Genomic DNA, 16465 nt, shown 5'->3' with positions numbered 1-16465 from the left:
CAGACTTAACCGGACCTAACTTTCACGACTGGATTATAAAAATTCAATCGTTTTTTAATACGATTTAAATAAAAAAAATAAACAGTTGATGGCGATAGGTATCGTAGTAAATCATGAAAGAAAAAAAGTGGCGTATTGACCAAAATTTGCCACGCTTAATTCAGTTTAGATGAAATAATGTGGAAAAACACGGGCCTGGAGCGTTTTCTTTCCAAACAAGATTTAATCTACGTGTATTGTTGGTTACATAATACAAAATATTTTTAGTGGTGGAAAAGCCGGAGATTCGTGTGTGCTAGAGTAATATTATGTTCATTGCAGGCCAGGATGACTTCCGCGTCGTTGGTGGATCCTGCAGGACTGCCAATGTACGAAACGCCGCTCTGAAAGACCCCATCAAACTGTGCTCATTACCTTTGGTACACTTACCAATCGTGCTCTATCGACGTTATCTCTGAAAGGGAAGAAGGCGTCGGATCCTAGAGCCACACCTTTCAGTTGATCAAGCCACGTCCTCTTCTCCTCAGAAGTTAACTCCTTCGGCACCTCCTCATACATAGCTTCAAAGACACTGCTATCCATGTCTTTACCAACCGTTCCATTGACGAAGTTATCAATCGCGTTGGAAATCTCTGCCCTCTTCACGCCTTTCTTAAACTTCATTCCGACGACTCTAGGGTGGTGTCGCAACCACCAGTTGTCTGCTTTATCACCAGCCAATCGCGTGCAATGAATCCGCGATTGTTGCCCAGCGCCTATACCTACCACCTGCCCGTCGCGGGCATAGCAAACTGAGTTACTTTGAGTGTACTTAAGAGCGATGGTGGCGACAATCAGATCGCGGATTGCACCCTCTGGAAGAGTCTTGTTTTTCGTGACCACATTAGAAAACAACGATTTATTGATGTTCGCGTTGTTTCTTTGTTGTTCCAAACTCAGACCAAAAAGAACTTTTCTTTCGATGGGGTCAGGTTCGTACGATGGGTCGATCTGGAGGATGCAGTAGTTCCCGTTTTTCTTCTTTCTTAAAAGGTCCAGAGCTTGAGGGGTGTAACCTGGAGCGATGATACCATCGGACACCTCTCTGGAGATGATTTTGGCGGTGACTTCGTCGCAAGGGTCTGAAATAGCGACGAAGTCGCCGAAGGATGACATGCGGTCGGCACCACGGGCGCGGGCGTAGGCGGCGGCCAAGGGGGTGAGCATGGGGAAGAGATCGTCGACCATGCAGACTTTGGCCTGGGGTGGACAAATCGCGTTATTTTTCTAGATCTCTATAAGTGTAAACAGCATTTCGTTTCCAAATCTTGGGCTTTTGACCTCTTTTATCATTTTCTTTATCATAAATTACGCAATCAGTGAAGTAATCAATCTCGTAATAAAAAAACAAGCTGAGGGGTTTAGAAATAAAACTTGAAAGAACTCAAAAGAGTTCTTAGATTTTTACCTCGCTGGGGTCTAATGGGACGCCCACAGCAGCCCCCGCTGGCGACACGTGCTTGAAACTCGTCGCGGCGGGTAACCCCAGTGCAGCCTTCAACTCCTTCACCAACTGCCAGCCGTTCAAAGCATCACAAAGGTTAATAAACCCAGGAGATCCATTGACCACCGTCAACGGCAACTTGGGGAGGGTCGTAAAAATCTGCGCTGGTTTTTGATGGGGGTTCATTCCATATCTAAGGGTGATTTGGGAGGTGTTGGAGGAATACTGTTTCCTGAAGTAGTCAGTGATGGCGAGATCGTACTCAGACGTGTGGGTGAAGGCTTTGAGCGCCAATTTTTGTCTGCAAATTCTTAGATTGGTACTACGTATTGAACCTCATTGAGTTACCTAGTATCTGCAGTGGTGTCTTTTGCAGGGGAGTTTTTGATTTCGCTGATGACTCTGTCGTAGTCTGATGGGTCGCAGACGACGGTGACTCTGGAGTGGTTTTTGGCGGCGGCTCGCAGAAGAGTGACTCCTCCAATATCAATGTTTTCAACAGCGTCGGCGATGGTGACGTCAGGTTTAGCAACCGTTTCGACAAAAGGGTACAAATTGCAAACCACAATCCTAATCAAGTCGATTTTCTGTTGGGCCAAATCCGCCTGATCTGAAGGAATAAGTCTAAAGACAAAAATGACCCCGTTTCATGGTATAACAACACAAACCTTGCTAAAATCCCTCCATGGACCGCTGGATGAAGAGTCTTCACACGTCCTCCTAAGATTTCAGGGGCCCCGGAAATATCCGAGACATCTTTGACTGCCAGACCTGCATCTCTGAGGCTCTTGGCGGTGCCCCCACTTGCAACAAGGGTGAAACCGAGGTCTTTGAGATTCTTGCCCAAAGCCACCAAGCCGGTTTTGTTGGAAACCGATAAAAGGGCTAAAATTTGACATTGTTTGTAGGTTAGGCGGAACATGTGAGATCTTACCTAAATTGCCACCTGTTGCCATGTTCACGTGGGGTTAAAAAGAAGGATATTGGGGCACTAAACGTGTTGGAACTACTGAAATAACGATTTAATTTTCCTTTTAAGTCGTCTGGGGGGTCAATTATTGATAATTAAGGTCGCGACTGGGTTTATCAAGTGAAAAACATGTTTGCTGGGGTCTGTTATCTGGTGACGACAAAGAGTCTTGCAATAGTTATCATTAAAATTATTGAAATCGTTTTAATAACTTACCTAATATCGAGTTTAAAAATCGAAGCACCGGCTAAAGACGATGGTAGGAGGAGGAATGTGGGTGTGGGTAAGACAGGAATCTGTTTTCAGTACCAACGAGTACTCTTGGTACTTTTCCTCTTGTTAGCACCAGAACGAATCGAAACTACCGTGGAATTGTTTTAAAATGTATTATAATAATTATGTACAATGCTTTTAACATATTTTATGGCTGACATCCCAGTTCTTCCGGGTCTAACATCTAATGCAATTCTTAAACCAAAATCAATCTGTAAGAGATATTCAGCCTCTACAAAACAGTCTCAATTGAATAAGTTTTTTATTTTTTGGCGGCGGCTTCGTTGATTTGGCGGTGCCATTCAATGTTTTGCTTTGAAACACTCTCTCCTCTTTGTGCGGCTTTTTTACCAAAGTAAACCATAATGGCACAAGCTAAAGCAGTAGCGGCCATCATATAGTTCGCAATGCGAATTCGCATGCGGTTTCTGGCCCTTTCCACCACGTTTTGCCTGAAAAAGTTTTCTTAGTTTACTTCTGTTATTAGTAAATCAGTTGCCTGCTGCCTTGTCATTCCTAATCTTACATTGCATCAATTTTAAAATCTGATAGGATATCTGCTGATAGAGCAAAAATCAAAGTTCTTTCAACCCATTTTGTTGGTGTTTATAAGAAATGGAAAAGAATGTCAAAGCAAAAATAGAATGTTATTAACTCGTATCTTTAGATATTTTATCAATTGTGGATTTTTCCCCTTACTCAACATAAGCAGGCACTTCTTCAACAGTTTTGTATTTCCCAGTCCAAACCAAAAACTTCTTTTCTAGATTATTAACTCTATGAGTTTTGGTATCCAATTTGGAGCTATCATGTCTAACAGCTTGGAAAGCACCACGAGACCCTAAGAACCCTCGAGTCTTCCAGAAAAAATTATTCAGGATTCCCCTCATACTGGAGAAAAACGAAAATTTTAATTGCGAATTGACCAAGAAAATCACTTAACAAACCTTAAAGTTCTCCGCAAATTACATAAAACTTCACAATTAAAAATAATTAAAATGTTGCTGAACACTTGAATCAGCTGTTCTAACCTTCAAGTGACAGCTGTCAGAGCTGCCAAATCTGGCACTTTTTAACCGGAAATTCTTAAACAAACTGAACTTTTAGTCAGAGATATGGAAATACTGCAAATCGGTGTAGTAACATCGGTGCTTAACTTCTGTTTCATCGATAAGAGACGCGAGAGATAACTGAACGATTTATGAATGAATTGAAGGTTTTATACGGTCAAATCCAGTGCATACGTGCAGTACGACGCATTTTGCATTAATTAACGTGCTGAGATGCACGTGTGCCTGTCTTCCGCCCATTCTCTTCACCGGAAGAATTGGGTCAAGTTTGCCTCTCTTTAAATTGAAAAAACCCGCCACTGTTCTCTTTTCCCATTGGTCAATATTTGCATCAGGTTGCACAACCTGCGCAAAACAAAAGTTTCAGTCTGTTTCGTCGCCATCTTAGATTATTTAGAGTATAGATAGCCGACTCTATCACTCTCATTTTGATACCGAATCTAGCGCAATCTATAAAAATCTGGCCGTACTATTTTGAAGAGTCTAGACAACAACCACACCAAATGTGGTGTTTGTCTTTGCTAACTAAAACATTGGTTTTTGTCTTTGCTATTTTAAGAATAGGTTTTTATCTTTGCTATTTTTTCTTTTTATGGATTTGATAGAAATTAAAACAAAACAAAATATAAAATAAAAGTGTATATTAAAAAGTAATAAACGCAATAACAAGTACTGGAAACAATGAGTTATGATAACTGTGTTAACACATCCCACATTTTCAATACCTAATTCAGGATCATATGGTTCAAACTATACAATGATAAACTCAAAATATGATGATTAAACAATTAATTACTAAACAAACACGTTTTCAACAACTAAGAGAAAATGTTGAATAATAAAATCCACTTCATGTTTTAAAGGAAAAAATTGTATGTTGGAAAAATGTATCAAATTCAATTAAATCTCCCAACGTATACATTAAAAAGAAAAGCATAAACTAGAATATGTGAAAAATGGAGGTACACGCTGGTACTCCATATAAATTTAACAATAATTACATGTATACAAATACACTATCTGTGTAAGATCATTCGTAAGGATTGACCACAATCAACCCAAGTTAACAATTATTTACCAGGCCAAATTTAAAGCAGACAGTGGAAAAATTTTCAGTGTGCTTCCATAAAACCACTTTCAATCAAAATGTCCCAAGCAAACGTGAAGTTTTTGGTGGAATCGCCGATCCTGGAATTGTTAATCCGCTGAAGCCAAATATTAGTAACATTTCTGTCAGATGGAGTGTGTACTCTGAAAATATTGGTTCATATTAGATAGTATATATTAAAATGATTTTCAGTCTTACTATTTGGACATATTATCACCACACCCAGGAACACAACACCCTGTTCCTCCTGTAGTCATATTCACAAACAACATTATAATGTTAACTTGGGTAATTAAACTACTAAATTATTTACACTACACAACGTTATCACTACATTAGACACTAAACTAGAACGAAATTAAGAAAATACACAAGGAAATTCGGAAAACACTCTTAACGAAAGTGCAAAACAAAATGCAAGTGCAAATTTGCAGACTCTGCACAAATTTGAATTCCAAGAATCTGTCAACGACTGCTGCGCTTGAATTAAAATACCAAGCGCCACCTAGATCAGAAGCCGGAAACAATAATTTATGTTAAGGCCAGATTTTTATAGATGGAGGTAAAGTAGCTGAAAAGTTCATCCTATGGAGTGCCCGTGCCTTGGTCGCCATTTTGGGTGCTTTCTGCGTCGTATTTGTGTCAAGTCCGAACAAACAAACGTTTTTCGTGGGAATTTTAGGTGTAAATTGTGGAAAAAACATCGAAAAAGTGTGATTAAACTGAAGTTTTTGTGTTTACGTTAATTGGAAGTCGATATGGTTTCAAACGCCAAACGTATGCGGTACGTTTCTGACGAGTACTCATCCTCAGAGGGCGAAGGCTTCGAGGGTGGTGATTATCAGCCCCAAAACAAGAAAGTAAGTCACAGGAATCTCTCAAAATTGCAAAAAATAAGCAATGCAACGTTTCAGAATGGCACGGAGCGTCGTTTAAAACAAGGAAAGTGGTTATCAAGGAACGCCATAATGGCCCGTGAAAATCGCATCAAGAAGAAAATGTATATTTCCAATCTCGAGAAACAAGTCGGGGAGCTAAAAACAGAGAATAAGAACTTTTCCAAAGTGATTGAAAACCAGTCAATGTTAATTACAGAACTAAAGAAAGAAATTAAGTACCTTAAAAGTGTTATCGCCAATAGTAAAGATATTGGCAAGTTGATTAAAAACATCCATCAAAACACAGGTATGTCGGTATCAACATCCTTGGATCAGAGTTTATCACATTATGTTTCAAAGCCAAAGCAACCTATAGCTAGAAAAACAGCACATCCATGGGAGGAAACGCAGTATCCTAGTTTTCCAACACCTGAATCTGACTTCAGTACACTTACAGATACAAGTCTGAATGACTTAGGCGATGATTTGATTAATGATCTTGAACTGAATGAGTTCCTGGGGGATAACTTAGTAGAGCCTGTGAATCTTGAAGAAAATCCTAGTGATCATCTAAAGGAGCATAATTATACGACAATAGACGACGCAGACGACGATGTCGGCGTCTGTTTACACGTCTCTAAACATCGAGTGTCCTTGGAGTTCTGTTCAACATGCAGCGACAACGCGTCGCACACCTGGAACTGAAAATTTAAAATGTCTGTATTTCTAAGTATATGTGATGTATTATCCAAACTCTTTCCTTGCACTTAGGGCTTTGTTATTGTTATTAGATAGATAGACCTAGTTATCCAGGATATTATTGTTTTTTTAAATTTTCAGGACCTGGGAATTGGGGACTAGCTTCAGAAGGACTTGCAGTCCACCTTCTGAAACAGCTAAAAAGGTGCGGTAGTGTCCAATTTTGGTATAACCCAATTTCTGAAGACTGAAAGTCACTCAGAACTTGGGTCCTTGTTCATTCTTGTTGAACTGTTATTTTTATAGTTTGGTCTGATTTCAGTAAACACTGCTGTCAGGTTACGTCATCAACATTCACTGGAATGAGTAGAGTATATAATGTATCGTTCCATGTTACAATTTCGTTTTAGAAATCGTATATTTTATATTTTTGCACCTATACTAAATGTGTTTTGAGTTTCAGCACGTTGCAGAGACAGCGGGGTTGCCCTAACGCGCCTTTTTTTTTATTTAATCTTAAGGTTTTAGGTAGGTGTGTAAGGAAAGGGTCAATAAAGTTTGTTTATAAACGTCAAGTTTATTGTTTTTGTTTCTGTCCAATGAATGTGCGGGATTTTGTCATAAATATCCAAGTATAGTAAGAGGAGTTGGGTGTGGTTACGCCCACGGTAATTTGGTGTTTCACTAAATTAATTAAAACAAAAGTTTTTTCATTTAATTGAGTAATGAAAAAGAATGAAGTGTTTTTTTCGCGTTGCTTGTCGATCATTTGGTCCTGTAAAACACATCTTGCGTCCGCCCAATCTTAAAAAACTTGGCTCCCGTCCAATGAACACCAACAGTGGAGACTGGAAGGAAAAAATGGTCATTCAAAGCGCGGTTTTCGTGGTGGACAGTCGATTTAAATTTGACGGGCTTTTCGTGCGCGCGCAATGGAACAAGGACCAGTTTCCTGTCTCCCAAACACAAGCAAAATGTCGAAAGCCAAAAAGGTTCTCGATGAGGCTCGCGAAATCCGAAATCCAGAGCTGGATTTGGTCGATAAAGGCATTTCTTCGTTTGAAGAGACGCCCGGTTTACGTAAGTCGACTCGCATTACAAGGCTTTTACCAAATTTGGCAACTTGCTCGACTCGAAAGTGGGCGTGGTCGTTTTAATACACCATGTGAGCGAAAAAGCAAAAAAAAGGTGGCTGTGGAGATGCCAAATGTCACTTTGACATGTGGTTGCCATAACAACCCAAATTTGGCACTGTTGTCTTGACAACGAAAATAAGAAACTCAGCTTTGGCATGGTTACCTTGACAACCAAAATAACGCTCCATTTTTTGTCATCGCAACCTTAAATTATTAAAATATCTCAATTTTTGTTTCTTTTTTCAGTAAACATGACCTACATTACTCGCCTCACGTTAAGCCACAACAAAATTAAATGTACGTATGGTAGCTTTTGGTGTTTTTTTTTAAACTTTGCGCATTTGTAGCTGTTCCTCCGTCGCTGGCAAACCTGACGAATCTCGAAATTTTAAATCTGGCTAACAACCACGTCGAAGAATTGCCTCTTTCTTTATCCTCCATGCCAAAACTTCGGATTCTTAATCTCTCTATAAATCGACTGTATAGTCTTCCTCGAGGTTTCGGTGCGTTTCCAGTCTTGGAAGTGCTTGATCTTTCATACAACAATTTAAACGAAAAGACGTTACCTGGAAATTTCTTCATGATGGAGACATTGCGGGCGTTGTACTTGGCCGACAACGACTTCGAACACTTACCGCCTGAGGTTAAGAATCTCAAAAATTTACAGATTGTAAGTAAAGTAGTACTGGAACAACAACCCTAAAAAGTTTATTTTCAGTTGGTTTTACGGGAAAACGATCTCATCGACCTCCCCGCTGAAATAGGGGAGTTATTACGGTTACGCGAACTTCACGTTCAAGGTAACCGTCTCACAATTCTTCCCCCAGAACTTGGGAATCTTGACATGATATCAAATAAGTCAGTTTTTAAGTTTGAAGGCAACGAATGGGTTGCCCCCATCGCCGACCAGTTGCAGCTCGGCGTTGGACACTTGATGGAGTACTTACGGACAGAAACTTACAGAATGTGAGTCGCTTGAGTTAAAATAAGTAACACTGACTGAAGTTATTACAGATTGTACAATCGATATTTGACCAACAAACCGCCGATTCCACCTCCTTGCGTTGACAAAGCGAAGAAGATTTCTAGAATCCGCTGATGATTGCATTCAGTCATTTTTACTGCCATATTTTAAGTTTAACAAGACTAATTTATTTTCTTACAACCGTGTGCCTTAATTTAAGACATCTTTTTAATAAAATAAATTTGTATTTCATAATTTTTACATCTGGTGTAATTTAAATAACGAAAATAAATAAATCAGTCTTTAAAACTTCACTGCTCCTCGTCCGTGTATTCACTTTCATCGTCTGTTAGATCAGTGGTGTGAATCGACGTTTCGTATTCTAAAATCTCATCATCACTGAGATGGGAGTTGCCTTCAATAAACGACGCAAACCTGAAATAAAAACTCACGACGTGATAACTAAAAGTCGATTCTCACCTCTTCACGTCCTTCAACTTCAGGGCCAACTGCCACTGTTTGCAGTCAGGACTAGAGCAAAAGTCCCGTAACTCAGTCAATGCTTTGGTCGTTTCCCTCACTCCCTGTTCATAATACTCGTCGTTCGTCAACGGCTTAACTTTCGGCGGGAACTTTTTTTTCCTTGAAAAACCAACGTCTTCATCAATGAAATGCACAAAGCACCAACTTACATCGCAGCAACGTTCACATGCAATTTTGAATTATAGAGAAAAATTCTTACCAATACTTCTTGGGTTGGGCTAACCACGACGATGGTATATTGTGGAATAAGAGTAACGCGACGATTTGCCCCATGGCCGCTTCTTGAAACTGGGTACTGAAAAATATGGAAGTGAGAGCGGCGGATTGGAGCGCCCATCGGATCAAATTGCGACTTCTTTCGTTTTCGATGGGGCCCCATCTGTAACAGACTACAAGGACCTAGAAAATTAAATTGCAAAGATAAAAACTTACTTATGAAGCTGATGACTCCAGTAATGACGGTGTACCAGACCAGATAGGCTTTGTAGTTTAATAAAATAGTGCGGATGTTGTCCCAGAGAAGTTGCAGAAGGTAGATACCGACTGTCCAGCCGCAGGCAGCGACTCCGTACATCATTGGTTTCTAAAAAAAATCAATCAGACATGGAGTAAACCAGAACTCACTCACTCTTGGGAACAGTTTGCTGGCGAAATATATCAAAATAAGGAACGACGTACATATTCCCAGCGTAACTCCACAAATGTAGTAAAAAAGGGTGTTTTGACTCAGCTTGTTTGCGGAAAGGAACAGTGAAATTCCTCCTAAAAGTAACAGGACTTTCCAATAGTCAATTCCTGGGAAAAAAACAGCTTAAATTGATTACAACAATTGTTAATGACTTACTGATAACATTTAATGTAACAGTGTAATTAAGTCTACTATCAATTCCTACACAGCTCTTGTTGAAAGGATCCAACCTCATCTGCTTCTGTTTGGTTGAAAATAAATTTAAGCTCCAGCTAAACCGATTTGCATTATATTCTTCTTTGACAGCCTCAGGAGAGTTACCATCGTACTGCGTATAGTCGTCCGTGGGGTGATCTAAATTGAGCTAAACCACAGATTTGTCAGAGATCATTTTTTCATCTTACCAAAACGCTCTGCCAAATGTGAATCAAGTACTTCGGTTTCCCCGGATAACAGAAAATTTGAAACTTGGATGATCCCGATCTGGTCACATATGAATAACTCTCCCCTTGTTGCAAATAATGGACTAAAAACGAAAAATTAGAACATAACCTCAAAGTAAAAAATTGTACCTTCTTCTGCGCTTCCACCCACGTGTAGAACGCTGAAAACAGCGATAAACAACAAGTATGGGTGCATTGTTTTACGAAATAATTTGAATTTACTGCAAAAATTATTTGTTTTGAAGTCGAGGTTCGTTACATTTTTCAGTGATGTTTTGATGGAACTAAAAACATTGCCACGAAAAAACACTAAAAGAGAGAATGGGATAGAGAATTGACATGTATTGGACAAAGATGGATACAGTACCAACCGTCCCAACAAAGTCACTAACTTGACTAGGCGCGTTTTGTTCAAATTCAAAAAAAAGTGGGGTTATAAATTTTTTGTAGCACGCGAACATAAATTTATGAGTGAATTCGTTGTAATCCAAGGTAAAAACATAAAATTAGTTTCTTTTGTCCATTTTTAAAATTCCAGTCGGCCAATGCGGCAACCAAATTGGAAGTTGTCTTCTCCCTGAGATCCTACAGGAATACGAGGTAAAAACCAGCAATGAGTCCCCAATTAAATCCAAGCGCGATAAAGTCGACTTACAACAGTTCATGTCTAGTTTTTTCAACTGTAAGCAAAAAGGTTCCAGTTTTAGCTCGCTGAGAGAGCTTGTTGGAAACAATGCCAAAGCTAGGGTGAGTGGCCTTTCTTGTTTTCCTCCATTAACAAGTCTTTAGTTTTTATGTATCGATATGGAAGACAGCGTCGTTGCGCGCTTCAGGCAGGGAAAATACAAAGCGCTGTATGATAAGAAGTCTCTGATAACAAACTACCCAGGCTCTGGTAACAACTGGGCGGAGGGCTACTGCAGTCACGGCCCCAAATACAAACAGAGAATCTTAGACGCAATTCGGTACAACGTCGAACAGTGCGACAACCTCCACGCTTTTTTATTGTTGTTCTCAGTAGGAGGGGGCACTGGATCAGGACTGGGGACGTACGTTCTTAGACTACTTGCAGATCATTACCCCTCAATTGGAAGGTGATTACCTCCTTATATTTGGCTTTTTTATGTCGTCTCAGATTTGTAGTATGTGTGTACCCCATTGGAACCGAAGATGTGATCACGTGCCCCTATAACATGGCTTTTGCGACGCGAGAACTGATAGCCAATGCTACCTGTGTCTTCCCTGTGGAAAACAGGGCTCTTATGGATATAGTAATGAGGCAAACACGACGGTACTGCGAGTCGACGGTTCACCCTTTCCAACCCTTTGAAGATTTGAATAAAATTATCGTCGATATGTTACTGCATTTAACAAGTGGCGCGAGATTTGGAGGAAACATGAATGTTGATATGAACGATATTGACACAAACATGGTGCCTTTTCCTAAATTCAACTTTTTGGCTAGTGGATTTAGCCCCGTTATGTTGAAATTAGTCGGTACAAGGTGAGGACGAATTGTTGCTTAACATTGTCATAATCTCAAAGTTCCAGTAAGTTCCTAAAGAATGAGTTGTTCGTCCTGGCGACTAGTAGAACGAATCAGTTGGTGAAAGTGGATCCTTTAGGTTTTTTTCAAGCAGTTGTGCCAATAATCTGTAATAAAAATTGAAGATTCCAGGTACACCTCCATGAGTCTAACGTTATTGGGCCGCGGCGACTATTCTATAAGTGATATGAGAGGATATATTGATAAATTACAGGCAAAGTTTCGCTTTGCTGCTTGGTCCAAGAGAGCTGTGAAAGTGGGACTGTGTAGTGTGCCCCCCAAAGGAGTAGACTTTTCCATGTTTGCCTTGAGCAACACCACTTCTATGTCACAGTTATTTGTGGAAGTCTTGGGTCAATTCAGGAAATTATACCAAAGAAAAGTATGTCAATCTCTGGGGTTTTGTACATTTCAAACTGTGTTTTTAGGCGCATGTTCATCACTACACTGCAATCTCTGAATTTGATGTGGGAAGTTTTAAAGAGTGCCAGAATTATTTAAATGATATTGTACAAATGTATGGTGATATTGAGAAAATGAAGCCCTGTGTCAATGGTTTTAAAATGTGATAACTGATATTATTAAGTAGAAATCACAAGAACTGTAATGTTTTGTTTATTATAATATAAAATATAAAAGCATAACTCAAAAAATACACAAAATAATCACATCTGAATACAATGAACTGGCTTCCTGTAGTCAGTTTAATATCTGAATTACTTGACTCAATTTGCAAACATTCAACTGTGCCCGTTATACTAATTATTGTATGAATTCATAACCTTATGTGCATGGATTTAGATATTTACATAAAAGGCTCACTCTTGAAGGCTTTAGTTAGTGTGGCTGGGAATTTGAGGCAAGCCGAATTCATCAACAGGAATTCCATCCTAAAATCACATTTCAGATTAGTCAGTAAATGTAATGATCAAACCTTATTCTTCTCCTTTTCTTTCTCAGGTTGGTTATTGGGTGCTTCTGGTAATACATCATCTAGGTAACTAGAGTCATTATCTAGTGCTATTTCATCACCCAAGGCATCTAATTCCGCCGCCAGATCATCCTCATCAATCTCAGGAGTGTTGTAATTCCTACCCAAAGCTTCTTGTACCTCATCTGCTTGTTCCATCAGATCTGCTAATTCATCTTGAACATCCTAAAATCTTCAATGTACAAAACATTGGTAAAACCAGCGGTCTTACATCAATATCATCAATATTAATCTTTTTAAACTCTTTCTTCATCTGCTTCATGCCATCTTTCATAGCTACAACTGTTGCATGCGTGTCCTTAAGCGCTTGATGGGCATAATTCGCCTGTTCCATGTTAAAAGACTGTCCTCTTAAGTTATCAAGTTGTTGCTCATACATTTTCTTCTGTTTAAGAATCCTCATTGCTTTGGCCTTGACAGCATTTTTCCCAGGCCCCTCCCGCATTTTCGACATTTGATCACGGAACTTCCGCAGGTCATTTTCAAGGGTTTGAATTTTCTTCTCTACACCTTCAGCCCTTTGATCTACCTATTACAGAAAATTGGAGGGTGAAGGAACAAATCCTCGTCCACTTACCCCCGTAATACAGTCACTTATGTTGGGGACTGGCTCTTTGGGCTTGCCTTTACCGAAGAGTCTGTTCATTTTGGGGGCTTTCAGAGGCTGTTTTCTTGTTTATCACTATGAATCACGATAATGCGAAATTGAGGATTGATAGACCTTGACGTTTGACAGGTGTCAAATGTCAGAGGTAAGGTTGTGGCTAAAGCTCCGATAAAGTTTTCAAGTTCTAATTGGTTAAAGTGCCGGCAAACTGAATATTTAAAATTTTAGGTAATATATTTTTTTTTAATTTACAAATTAATAAATAAGGGGAACGTGACACAAGCAATAATTGGTGAAAATAAAAAAATGTCAGGAATCATCATATGTAATAACAGACAATTTTATGAATTAATTGATACGAATTCCCTGGAAACTAGCTCTTATCATTATTTGTTTTCACTTGGACGGTATGATAATTTTAATTATTGTCAGATATTTTATCAGTTTCCAAGTAAACAAGAGGTCATCTTTTATTTATTTTGAGCACTGCTTTTGTTTTCTTAAGTCTTGTGATATAACATCCAGGACCGGCTTTAATTTAACAACTTTCAAAATAAGACAACAGGAAATTTTATAGTTTTTCAATTCTTAACGCATCTTCACCTTGATATCAGAGTACGAGATTTCAGATCAATTTTCTCTATTTCACAATACACTTCGTTACTTGCATACATGAATTATGAAATCTAATTATCATAAATCTTTTGATGGAAATTCTCCCCAGGCCAAACCTGTGGCAATTCATCAAAGCCCCCTCCATTTTCCAACATATAAATATCTTTCAACAGCCGCTTCAACAAGTTCCACCAAAATGCCACGCCTAAGAATCGGCGACATCATCCCCAATTTCAAGGCTGAAACCACCCAAGGTCCCATCCACTTCCACGATTGGCAGGGTGACAAGTGAGTACCACGCCTAGAACTGCTTCTTTATCCGCTCCCAGATGGGTGGTTCTGTTTTCACATCCTGCAGATTTCACCCCCGTTTGCACAACGGAACTTGGTCGCATCGCAGTCCACCAACCCCATTTCACCAAGAGAAATGTTAAGCTCCTCGCGCATTCTTGTGACAAGCTGAAGGACCACGTCGACTGGGTTAACGATATCAAGTCGTACTGTCGCGACATCCCTGGGGACTTCCCTTATCCGATCATTTCGGATGAAAATCGTGAATTAGCCGTGGCGTTGGATATGATTGATCAGGAACATAAGGATGATGCCCAACGGGCTTTGACGGTGCGAGCGTTGTACATTATTGATCCCAAGCACGTCCTTAGGTTGTCCATGCATTATCCTCAGTCTACTGGAAGGAATGTGGAGTAAGTAAGTGGGGAAAAAGGTGAGTGGACTTTAATTGTTTTCGGCAGTGAAATCTTGAGAGTCATCGATTCTCTGCAGCTGGTGGATAGGGTACCACAAGTGGCGACACCTGCGAACTGGATGGTAAGTTTCTACAAGAAACAATAGTTTGTAGTATATGGCGCGGTTACAGCCTGGAGAGAAAGTCATGATTTTACCAACTGTGAAAGAGGAGGAAGCTCAACAATTGTTCAAAGGTAAAGTAGACAGAGTCTCCATGCCCTCTGGAATTGTCTACGTCAGGACCACCACCAATTACCAAGAGTAGCGTAGTGAATAAACGGTTTTGATATTTGGTTTAGTTTTTTTATTTTTATTGAACTTAAGTTAACACCCTTCGCAGTGAATCATTTTCTTCGCACAAGTGTGAGGCAGCTGGATTCCCTTCGACAAAAACGAGGCGAAGTCCTATAAGACAATTAGAGAAAACTGGAATAATAACTTTAGGAACTTACCGCACAACAGTTTATACAAAGTCCTAATGGATAAAACAGAACGTAAAAATATGCACAAATGAAAGCTATCATAAAAGAAGGGAACAGAAGGATAAACCAAAGAACGCAACAAAGAGGATTCTTGGCCATGTTGACAATTTATTGTCAAATTTTACATGAGTGACTAGAATAATCTACATAACAACCGTTTCTAAAATCCGATCACAGTCGCTTTTTGGAAAATCGATCCAATTACAAGAAAAAATCTCCGAGAATGAATTTAGGAACAACGGTACCACTTCTTCGATCCCCACATGGCGCCCCAACTCCTTCGTGAGACTAGTAACCCCCTTGCCTTCGATTCCGCAGGGAATTATATGTTCGAACCACCCCAAATCGGTACAACAATTCAAAGCGAGGCCATGTGATGTTACGAAACGACTTCCGTGAATCCCTATCGCACAGATCTACAACCATGCGTTAAAAAGACGCCCCTGGAGAGTACAAATTACACCTTGTTGTCTTTAATCCAAACCCCCGTATGAGGGGATGTTTCCGCTTCTAGCCCCATTTTCTTACACAAAGTTATTATAGTCTTCTCAATCCGACAGACGTACCATCGCATACTCGGCTTAAAGTCCTTCAAATTAAGAATAGGGTAGACCACAAGCTGCCCAGGACCATGAAAAGTAATAAGTCCGCCTCTGTCGGTTTTGAAAAAGTCCGCGCCTGTAAAATTCAGTTAAAATTTTTGAGCGAATCACCGAAGTCTCACCGAGTTTCTGGAGTTGTTTTTCTATCGATTCGGGGTAGTTTTTCGTACGTAACCCGATGGTGTAAACTGGGGGATGCTCAACACAGAGGAGGGTGTTAGCAAGGGGGTGATTTTGGTGGTGGAGGCTCACGAGATACTTTTGCAGCTTCAGGCTTTGGGGGTAGCTTAAACGACCGACTTGCCATACTTTGACCAACTTTTGCATTTTGGGGAAATGGGACTAGAAACACGCTGAGGTGAAGGAAATGTGAGGTTACGTTCTCGAGTTTTACATTGGAAACAAATACGAAGCGTAATTGGTGTTGGCGATGCTTTATTTTATTATTATTTAACAATTTATTGTTTCTCTGTTGACTCTCCCAATACAGTTTTACTAAAATCTCGAATAGTAAAAAAGTGAGGTTATGTTCTTTTTAGATCTAAAAAAATCCGTACAATTTACTGGAACGGTTAATCGTAACTGCAGGCTGTTATTAATTAAAATACAATACAATTGAA

The 16465-nt window shown here is 39.7% G+C and overlaps 9 protein-coding genes across 9 annotated transcripts; 4 read left to right on the top strand and 5 right to left on the bottom strand.

The window, feature by feature from the left end:
• Positions 1-203: 203 nt before the first annotated feature.
• Positions 204-2596, bottom strand: LOC148173300 (bifunctional purine biosynthesis protein ATIC). Its single transcript, XM_088039988.1, has 6 exons — positions 2418-2596; positions 2152-2368; positions 1832-2107; positions 1448-1784; positions 430-1239; positions 204-383 (listed from the first exon to the last, which is right to left on the bottom strand). Exons 1-6 carry the CDS (start codon positions 2437-2439, stop codon positions 264-266), a joined length of 1782 nt encoding a protein of 593 aa, XP_087896114.1. The 5' UTR covers positions 2440-2596; the 3' UTR covers positions 204-263.
• Positions 2597-2822: 226 nt separating this feature from the next.
• Positions 2823-3923, bottom strand: LOC148173299 (UPF0389 protein CG9231-like). Its single transcript, XM_088039989.1, has 3 exons — positions 3674-3923; positions 3426-3617; positions 2823-3178 (listed from the first exon to the last, which is right to left on the bottom strand). The coding sequence occupies exons 2-3, from the start codon at positions 3614-3616 to the stop codon at positions 2989-2991; spliced, it is 381 nt and encodes a 126-aa protein (XP_087896115.1). The 5' UTR covers position 3617; positions 3674-3923; the 3' UTR covers positions 2823-2988.
• Positions 3924-5492: 1569 nt separating this feature from the next.
• On the top strand, positions 5493-6259 carry LOC148173298 (uncharacterized). Its single transcript, XM_088040104.1, has 3 exons — positions 5493-5764; positions 5819-6089; positions 6143-6259. Exons 1-3 carry the CDS (start codon positions 5663-5665, stop codon positions 6160-6162), a joined length of 393 nt encoding a protein of 130 aa, XP_087896230.1. The 5' UTR covers positions 5493-5662; the 3' UTR covers positions 6163-6259.
• A 1069-nt stretch (positions 6260-7328) lies between these two features.
• ics (ras suppressor protein 1) lies at positions 7329-8895 on the top strand. The gene is made up of 5 exons (XM_088040099.1): positions 7329-7561; positions 7864-7914; positions 7965-8287; positions 8336-8583; positions 8632-8895. Exons 1-5 carry the CDS (start codon positions 7414-7416, stop codon positions 8714-8716), a joined length of 855 nt encoding a protein of 284 aa, XP_087896225.1. The 5' UTR covers positions 7329-7413; the 3' UTR covers positions 8717-8895.
• LOC148173296 (nuclear envelope integral membrane protein-like) lies at positions 8807-10562 on the bottom strand. Its single transcript, XM_088040101.1, has 8 exons — positions 10385-10562; positions 10217-10338; positions 9969-10176; positions 9753-9919; positions 9557-9707; positions 9324-9513; positions 9062-9223; positions 8807-9016 (listed from the first exon to the last, which is right to left on the bottom strand). The coding sequence occupies exons 1-8, from the start codon at positions 10449-10451 to the stop codon at positions 8893-8895; spliced, it is 1191 nt and encodes a 396-aa protein (XP_087896227.1). The 5' UTR covers positions 10452-10562; the 3' UTR covers positions 8807-8892.
• A 66-nt stretch (positions 10563-10628) lies between these two features.
• LOC148173295 (tubulin epsilon chain-like) lies at positions 10629-12439 on the top strand. Its single transcript, XM_088040098.1, has 7 exons — positions 10629-10747; positions 10794-11002; positions 11045-11349; positions 11391-11759; positions 11807-11880; positions 11927-12183; positions 12230-12439. Exons 1-7 carry the CDS (start codon positions 10723-10725, stop codon positions 12368-12370), a joined length of 1380 nt encoding a protein of 459 aa, XP_087896224.1. The 5' UTR covers positions 10629-10722; the 3' UTR covers positions 12371-12439.
• Vps60 (vacuolar protein sorting 60) lies at positions 12401-13573 on the bottom strand. The gene is made up of 4 exons (XM_088040103.1): positions 13370-13573; positions 13004-13321; positions 12736-12957; positions 12401-12691 (listed from the first exon to the last, which is right to left on the bottom strand). The coding sequence occupies exons 1-4, from the start codon at positions 13436-13438 to the stop codon at positions 12635-12637; spliced, it is 666 nt and encodes a 221-aa protein (XP_087896229.1). The 5' UTR covers positions 13439-13573; the 3' UTR covers positions 12401-12634.
• A 539-nt stretch (positions 13574-14112) lies between these two features.
• Positions 14113-15054, top strand: LOC148173293 (peroxiredoxin-6-like). The gene is made up of 4 exons (XM_088040100.1): positions 14113-14302; positions 14344-14718; positions 14767-14842; positions 14892-15054. Exons 1-4 carry the CDS (start codon positions 14211-14213, stop codon positions 15024-15026), a joined length of 678 nt encoding a protein of 225 aa, XP_087896226.1. The 5' UTR covers positions 14113-14210; the 3' UTR covers positions 15027-15054.
• Positions 15055-15331: 277 nt separating this feature from the next.
• Positions 15332-16261, bottom strand: Lipt2 (Lipoyl(octanoyl) transferase 2). Its single transcript, XM_088040102.1, has 3 exons — positions 15968-16261; positions 15707-15921; positions 15332-15659 (listed from the first exon to the last, which is right to left on the bottom strand). Exons 1-3 carry the CDS (start codon positions 16170-16172, stop codon positions 15387-15389), a joined length of 693 nt encoding a protein of 230 aa, XP_087896228.1. The 5' UTR covers positions 16173-16261; the 3' UTR covers positions 15332-15386.
• Positions 16262-16465: the final 204 nt, after the last annotated feature.

The sequence above is a fragment of the Gnatocerus cornutus genome, chromosome 6 (genome assembly GCF_029298725.1).
Source record: "Gnatocerus cornutus isolate USDA-ARS CGAHR chromosome 6, icGnaCorn1.1, whole genome shotgun sequence".
Classification (NCBI taxonomy): domain Eukaryota; kingdom Metazoa; phylum Arthropoda; class Insecta; order Coleoptera; family Tenebrionidae; genus Gnatocerus; species Gnatocerus cornutus.
The sequence above is the reverse complement of the archived record's forward strand: the minus strand, read 5'-3'. Positions and strand labels throughout refer to the sequence as shown.